Source organism: Vollenhovia emeryi, unplaced genomic scaffold, assembly GCF_000949405.1.
Source record: "Vollenhovia emeryi isolate VEMERY1.0 unplaced genomic scaffold, V.emery_V1.0 DF939141.1, whole genome shotgun sequence".
Classification (NCBI taxonomy): domain Eukaryota; kingdom Metazoa; phylum Arthropoda; class Insecta; order Hymenoptera; family Formicidae; genus Vollenhovia; species Vollenhovia emeryi.
Window position 1 is genome coordinate 2386739 of NW_011967225.1, and position 8685 is coordinate 2395423.

The following is an 8685-nucleotide window of genomic DNA, read 5'->3' on the forward strand; positions in this document are numbered from 1 at the left end:
CAGCCATAGACGTAGCAAGTAATAGGGCCATCGCACACAAAATTGCATAGCTGTATATGCATAGCATAAGACCATCTGGACCAATGAGCATGTTATGTAAATCAATATGACGATTCGATGCTCGATGTTCATTGGTTTAAAAAGCTTTCATGCTATGCACATGCAGCTATGCAATTTTGTGTGCAATGGCCCATAGACTGCGCGTTCCCTACAGGTGCAATTTCATGGACGATAGAAACTTATAGCGTTTTCGATTTTCTGACTCGACCCGACTCCGAGTCAGCAAATCGAAAACGCTATTAGTGTCAAGGCTGAGTTATGATGGCCGTAAAGGCCTTTGCACGTAAAAAAGCGTTAACCGTAACCGTAATTTTAGTCCGTAATCGTAGTTTTCAACACGTACAGACAGATGGAGCAACCCAAGTAAAATTCCTAAGGTTACGGACTAAAATTACGTAGGGTCCGTAGGTTATGGACTAAAATTACGGTTACGGTTAATGCTTTTTTACGTGCAAAGGCCTTAACTGTTAACTTATGCCAGAACCGGTAAAGTTCGATACTGGGATTTCAATGCTTTCGTTCATAATGGGTTTCTGAACGAAAGCATTGAAATCCCAGTATCGAACTTTACCGGTTCTGGCATAAGTTAACAGTTACGGCCATCATAACTCAGCCTTTAGTCTACAATAGAGATCCCAAGTAGAAAAAGTTAATCACAAAAAATGGCCGCGTTCAGCAGACACAACTGTTGAGTGAGCGCTCAGCAAGTATGATTGGTTAATACTTTCAGATCCAGCCAATCATGTTAAGAAATCATTGAGCGCTCACTCAACAGTTGTGCCTGCTGAACGCGGCCATTGTGACATTTAAATGATGAATTTTACGTCATAAAATGATCGAAATCAAGATTTACTTTGCAATGACTGATTTATGACATGCTGTTTTATGATATTCGTAATGTGTATAATAATATATTATTATGCGTGGTCTACAATGCGAGTCGCAGAGTCGTAGTCGTAAGAATAATCGACTGCGATTGGTCAATTTCGTCAGACACATAAGAATTGACCAATCATAGTCGACTATTCTTACGACTACAACTTTACTTCAATGACTGTGTTCCGGTATTCACTGCCAGTACTGCAAATCTATAGTTTACGTCACGTATACTATACATTTTCAGTAGTGGCAGTGAATATCGGAATACAGCTCATGTAGACGAGGCTTTTTACAGATAACGCCTAGTTTACATCGTGCACTTGATACGCGTATCAAATAGCGTATTTGAACTAATCAGCCAATGACCAAACGAATTTACTAGTTATTTACTATTTGTTACTATTTGATACGCGTATCAAGTTGTAAACTAGCCGTGCTTTCCAGCAAGCGACACAAGTCGACACAAGTGTCGTTCTGTCTTTATTATTCATTGAATGCGAAGAAAGACAGAACGACATTTGTGTCGACTTGTGTCGCTTGCTGGAAAGCACGGCATGTCAAAGATTTTGTGCGCCGGTCCTAATACGGGTGTGTTACGGAACGCAGCATATGACCAGTATGGTACCTCGAGCATGTGTTTCGGACCGCGAGTACCGCGACTTGCGTTTTCACACTTCGGTATATTGTAAGCGTAAATAATCGCGAGTGAGACTTAAAGCTAGAATTTAGTTATCAAGTTTGAGTTATTAATTTAAAGAAACCGTTTCTGCGCTGTCTACATAATAAGTGAATTTCTGAAAGTTCGAGGCAAGAAAATCCAAGATGCCTTTGCCGGCAGCATTAGCTACGCGCCTTGCGAAAAGGGGACTAATCACTGGATCCGAAAAGCACGGTATTATTTACTTTTCAAACTACAATCGAGCAACTGTCGTCGCTGTAGATTTTCCGTATGGAATTTATTTCCTTCCAATTAATAGAAAGTAATGCGTGAATCATAAAGGTTGCATTGTCGCGTGCGACTGTAATGTTAGGTTATGCTGTTGATCTTGCAGAATCCGGGAAGAGAGAGAAGAAGAAAGTGCACGAGGAAGTGATAGCTGAAGATTATGATAACACGAAAGAAGAGATTAACCAGATTGACATATCCCAGAAATTTATGGTAGGTGTAACTATAAGTTAACAACCGTTCGTATTCTTGCGAACTTGTTTAAATTATTACTCTTAAGGAATAATTTCTTTAGGGTTACAGTGGGTGCCCGAATAAGTATAATATTTATCACGAATGTACGAAAAAATGTAAGGAGCTATGGGGAATGGGACACGTGCAACCTTCGGACAAATACCTGAAGAAACAAATGAGATTAATTCAAAAGTATCCACTGCCGGAGACCTGGAAAGCCGTTTACGATCCTGGATCGTGAGTGTTGATAATTTTTTAGCCTTTTACAAACAGATTTCTTCTCCAAGAGCAATCGTTGAATTTTGTGATTATTTAAACGGTGTTGTATTCGGAATAATCTTTAGTCATCCTATTTTTACAATAAGATTGAAGTCGTATACTAATTTTATGTCTGATTGTATAAGATGTTAAAAAAAAATCCATTGATAGCGGACAACATTATTATTGGGATTGGTCATCTGATCTGGTATCTTGGTTACCACCTGGTCATCCCAGATGTCAAATATCTCAACCTGCATCTCAGTTGCGCGAAGAACTGCATTTGAAAGCGGGAGATCAAGATGATAACATGTCGAGTGACGACAGTACCAGCGATCAAGAACCAATGGAAGTTAGTAATTACATTTTTATCATAATAAGTTTGCATTTTGCAAGTTCTGCAACGTAACATTTATGACTAAAGCCAACGGCACACGATACTATTTTTTTCTACTGGATTGCTTACGAGAACCAACCAGGATTCAGCTTTGAGTCACCTGATCGAAAACTCTGCGTCCTGATTGGCTCTCGTAAGCAATCCAGTAGGAAAAATAGTATCGCGTGCCGTTGGCTTAAGACTCTGACTAATACTTACGACTTAAGCCAACGGCACACGATACGATTTTTCCCACTGGATTACTTACGAGAGCCAATCGGGATTCAGCTTTGAGTCACCTGATCGAAAACTGTGCATCCTGATTGGCTCTCGTAAGCAATCCAGTAGGAAAAATAGTATCGTGTGCCGTTGGCTTTAGTTTACATTTTACATTTTTATCATAATAAGTTTGCATTTTGCAAATTCTGCAACGTAACATTTATGACTAAGACTCTGACTAATACTTACGACTCATTTTCTTATGACTTGTGCATTACTATTTAACATTTATGATTATACATATATGATACATAAACAAAGACCGGATCGCGGTGTCGTTTCTCCCGCTCCAAGCACGATAGCACGCTATTTTGTCTGGTCTCTGATAACAAGTTTGCATGTCATAGAATTTAAAATTTTACATTCATAACTATTACTATGATTATTCAGGTGGAGGAAAGTGAACCCGTCAAAAAAGATAGGAAGATCGAGACACGTACAAGATATAAAGGACCAGACAACAAGAGAGCCTATAGATCTGATAGGAACGACGGTAAAGATATGAAAGATCGTACTTTGGATCCTATGGACCCAGCATCCTATAGCGATATTCCTAGGTACGTGTTTCTATTTATAAACGTTTGCAAGATCGACGAGCACGCTGCCCGTCAAGGATTCGTTTTATTCCCTTAGCGGGGAATAATTTGCATTAATTTTTTATTTACGTGTAATTGCGTTGTAGGGGAAAGTGGTCGGATGGATTGGCGAAACATAACGAGGCTAAAACTGGTGCTGATACGACCGCATCAGGCCCTCTTTATCAAATGAGACCGTATCCCAGTCCTGGCGCGGTGCTTCGCTCTAATAGGGCGAATAAAGCCGACTCGGAGTTGTCCAACAAACCGAAAGTTGCGTTTCCCGAAAAGTCGGAATAAAATAGACACATTTTGTGATAACAATGACTTAATTTTATGTGATTATATGTTAGTACGTTAAAATATATTTAATCATTCTGTCCGGGAGAACATTTTACTATTGTAAGATGTACAATAAATTCTTTTATCGAACCACCAGAAACACCATATTATGTCTTGTAACTATTCGATACTTCTTTTACTAGATATTTGCTCAAATGTATTTATTTTTCAGTATTTATATACAATTCTAGAGAAAGAGACTAATTGCAAATTTATTAAAAAATAAACTACATTTTTGGTGATGTAGGGACGACCGCCGCTTACGCGACCGCTCATATAGCGGTCAATTTTTTTCATAAGTTTCCCCACTCCTCGCCGCGCATCGCCGCGAGCGGCGGCCAATGAGCGTATTGATAATACTAATAAAATGACCGATACTATCACCTCCCAGAATATTGACCTTTCCTCCTGGAACACCCTGTATATATTATAATATTTTGGGGAAATTTTTCCAAAATATGATAAGTTTGGGAAAAATTCATGAACAAGTGGGGTAACTTGAGTTTTAGCTATTTTGCAACACCGCACCATCGCGATACTAGAGGCTGGTTTATGCAAGGCCGTAACTGTTAACTTGCAGGAACCGGTAAAAATTGTCCAATCATCGTTAAACGTGAAGAGATTAAGAATTAACTGTATTGGATTAATTTTTACCGATTCCGGTATAAGTTAACGGTTACGGCCTTTCATAAACCAGCTTTTTTATATTTATTATATTTTATTTTTATTATATATATTTTATATATATTATATATAAAAATAATTACAACTGTTGTAAAATTTACGAATCTGGTTGCAAAGCAGCGTTTTCTGCTGAACGCAGTAACTGTCGTAATAGACGCGAGCGGTGACAGACGTAAGAAAGGAGCTATTATGCGTGGTCTACAATACGTGGAGTAAGGAGTAAGGGAGAGCCCTAACTTCTAGCTTTGTGTAAGGAAGCTGAAATACGGGCATGATTTTTAAAATAATTGTAACACTGATTGATGGCATTTTGATTCACCGAGAGTAAGCCTAAGAGCTAAAGTAGGAGTGAGAAATAAAATGGATTTATTTCCTTACTCCTACCCCTTACTCCAGCTTACTCCATGTATTGTAGACCAGCCTTTAGATCGGTCGTGGATTCGAGCGGACATACTGGACCGACCACCATCCCCCAGAGTCTGGGGCCCAGACTAGCGGACCAGGGCATTGCAGCATTGGAGTAACGAGCGACCCGCGATTTTGTCGTATCTCTTCCCGTGTCCGTCTGGCAGTCAAATTCTATTTCGAGCCACATTTACGTTACGAGTTATTGCGTTTTAAGTCATATTGTGTATTATTGTACCGCGTCCCGTCTGTGCCGCGTGTCGTTAAGTCCTATAAGTAATTTCGCGATTTTAATGTCGCAATACCTCCCGTTAACCGAAGCAAATCGGTTCTACGGATTCTGACTTCGGATCGCGACAATTACTTAAATGAGATTGACAAATGTTAATATCTCTCGTACGTGACGATCGAGATTCTCGTAAAAAATGATCGCGTTACGACAAGCGACGCGAGGACACGCAAAATCGCGTATCAAGAAAGAATAATACAGAATAATACAATATGCGGAACGGCGCGGGCATAACAGACTCGATCAATTGTCGCCGCGCGAATCACGTGAACAATCCCTGCATACGGCGCGACCTTGTTTTGCCGAGCGTCGTAGACCGAGCGGCGTAAACAACTCGGTCGAAAGCCGAGCGCCGGTTCCACGAAATGACGTAGCGCCGCAAAAACACCTCGGTCGAAAACAATCTAGCGAACGGAATTATTCGGCGCGGGGATCAGTCGAGCGGGTCGAGCGAGACGAACATGTCGCGTGTTTTCGCGTCGCTCCTCGTAACGCGATTATTTCTCACGAAAATGTCGATTGTCTACACAACGAACTCGGATGATTCTCTCTCACGCCGTGCCGTTAAAATACATCGATCGCTTGCTAAGAAATAATCTCGCTGACAATTGTACATACGAAAGTGCGCGTATAATACGAAGTTTCCATTTTCGTCGCGTTCGGGAGTGCCGTTTGTAATAATCGAGCCAAAGACTTTTCGAAGCCCATTTGAACAAGTGTTCGTTCGATGTCCGTTCCTGTCACACTTTTGAGATTCGACAGTTATTGAGGCTCGCAATAAGGTGTGGATACCGCGTGTCTCAACTTGCTCGTCGACTCGAAGTGGAGGCGAACTTGACGGAACAGAATACCTTCGTATGGGGTTTGCAAACGGGAGTGTAAAATCGCGCGAACGATCTTTGTGCTTTCGCGAGTGTGCCAGAGGACAAAATCTGAGTGGAGGAGCAGGCCTGGAAAAGGCATCAGGCGCCGGCGGAGCAACTTTACGGTAAATGTGATTTTTCATTTTGTGTAAAAGTAATCTTTTTGCCAGAATAAAGTGTGATACGCATAAGAATTACTTGTGCGGTCTAACTATATTTTGCAAATATATTTTACAACATATTAGTTTTCACATGAAACACTGCTTTAACGAATTCTCTATTTGTGTTACAGAATCGACGTACGCCAACTCCGCTGCTGCACATCGGTCGGTGAGTGAGTAGTTTTTTATTGAGGTAATGAATCTCGTAGATCGTAGAATGTAGATCATAGACTGATATATTCTGGAGATTCGTTACCAAAAAAATGGATAGATTATGACATAGTTTCACGTTTACTTTAATATATTTCATTTATCGAGGAGATCGTGATCGCGATTTTTATTGTGGAGGGTTAGGTGCTCCGTTGTAGCACGTCGCACACGCAAAGTATGACGAATATTATTGATATATTCGTCGAGTTAATCTCTTGTGACCTATTCTATCCATTTTTCAGTAGCAAATTTATACATGTATGTAAAGTAAAATACTATGGCGTGAGATTCGAATATTTTGTCGAGAACGCTGAAACTTGATATTATTTTCATACGCTATTTGAGATTATTATGATTAACTAGAATGTTCAATTGTCGGTCTATCTATCGTACGGAAAGTTTCTTTTCTCTGGATCTCACGTCATTTATCCTGTTTGTGTATCTCGCGATATACTTTCAAGATGCGTCTTGCATGAATACATGCACAGTTACACGCATCTTCGTGTTTTCGCGGTCGGTCTTCGCGATCAGTTTTCAGCAAACTTTTCAAGAAATTATTGTTTAATTTCATCCATATTATAAATTTTCATTTATCGCGGAATGTTATTAAAATAAATATAACCCGAAGTAAATTATTTTTTCTATATACATTGTATATACTTGAATTTCGAATTTGGAGATTGAGTCACGAAGAGACAGTCATTATCTATTCTCGAATAAATAACGGAAGTAAAAATATATATGATTAGTTTTATGCAGAAAAATTTTTTAATTCATTTTCTTCGTTAATTAACTTCTCGTGTTCGTGCATTTCGAAACGATCGACGCTCGCATATAGTTCGAACCGTACGAAATATTTGTCGGTGACGATAATAAACCGACTATGGAAGGAGTTTTCTTCCTTCCTGATCTCTGGTCAAGTTGACCAGACTGTATGGCCAGAAGCAACAAAAGGTATGTCCAATCTGGCCCAACGATGGAAAACTGGATAAGATAGCGTAAGTGGTCAATATTGGCCACTTTGATGGGGTATGTGAATACGGTGTTGTACGAAATAAATTGATTTCTTCTTATGTGCCAAAATTCGGGTGGGTTATATTCTTATCATCTTTACATATTCTTGCATATGTGCGAGATTAAAAAGACTTCTATTAAATCCCTATTAAATCGCGCGCGTATAATCCCAAATCGGACCTCTTATAAATCGCGTCGTGGTTTTAACGAAAGGACTTGCAGGTTTATTAACAAAAAGTTGAAACGCGGGTAGGTAGGAAAATGGATAAGACTATACAGCGGAATACGGATAGGTAGGGATTCGGGCAGGCAGGGGCAGGGGGACTGCATAATTAAAAAGATACACTGAGAAAACAATTTTCTTAATTTTAGAAAATATATTTACTAAAATTAGATTTACTTGATTTAAATAAATAATGTTTAAAATGAAAAATTTTTCTCTTTATTATAATGAATCAAAACATTAAAATTAAAAAATGATTTCTTATTGAAACATTTGTTTAAATATAATTCAGATTTGCTACATTACAGTACAGTACTTGTTGAAATGTAGTAAAGAATTTTTTTTAATGTAGAATCTTGATATTTTAATTTTATAAAAACCATTTTAGTACATATTTCTTTAAATTCAGTTTTTTTGGGCCAGGCGCTTATAAAGTTTGGTGCTGCCACTAGATGGCCGCCGAACTCATAAGTAAAATCGTGTCAGCTAGATATACCATATAAGCGACCGCATCAGCAGACACAGTTTAATCATTAATGGTCTATTTTTTATTATGGCTGAACATAGTGTACTAATTCAGTGTTTATCTTTCTTCTTTTAATGAAGGGAAAATTTTAATATCAAATTTGTTTGGATACAACAAAATTTATTAAATTCAAAGAAATCGTTTTCTCTGTGTACTAGAACTTCTTCATTACATTTAACAAAATATTTATTATAATTGATAAACTATTTAATTTATGGAAATGACGATTTTCTTTATATGAGTAAATTAAATTGGAAAAGTAGAAAATAAACATTACAATTTAATAAACATTAACTGCTTTCCATAAAATATTATAGTTTGATATTTAGTAAACGATTTATTTAATAAAAGAATTATTTTC

At 38.3% G+C, this 8685-nt stretch overlaps 1 protein-coding gene across 1 annotated transcript; it reads left to right on the forward strand.

The window, feature by feature from the left end:
* Positions 1-1551: 1551 nt before the first annotated feature.
* On the forward strand, positions 1552-4049 carry LOC105567074 (polyglutamine-binding protein 1). Its single transcript, XM_012021626.1, has 6 exons — positions 1552-1831; positions 1992-2098; positions 2181-2356; positions 2549-2729; positions 3423-3589; positions 3715-4049. Exons 1-6 carry the CDS (start codon positions 1762-1764, stop codon positions 3905-3907), a joined length of 894 nt encoding a protein of 297 aa, XP_011877016.1. The 5' UTR covers positions 1552-1761; the 3' UTR covers positions 3908-4049.
* The last annotated feature ends 4636 nt before the right edge of the window (positions 4050-8685 follow it).

What these genes read in the sequence shown, in the direction of transcription:
- LOC105567074 (XM_012021626.1), top strand. Translation starts at nt 1,762, where the DNA reads ATGCCTTTGCCGGCAGCATTAGCTACGCGCCTTGCGAAAAGGGGACTA. An exon ending in ACATATCCCAGAAATTTATG is followed by an intron (nt 2,099 to 2,180) that starts GTAGGTGTAACT and finishes TAATTTCTTTAG; the next exon opens with GGTTACAGTGGGTGCCCGAA. An exon ending in TCCTATAGCGATATTCCTAG is followed by an intron (nt 3,590 to 3,714) that starts GTACGTGTTTCT and finishes ATTGCGTTGTAG; the next exon opens with GGGAAAGTGGTCGGATGGAT.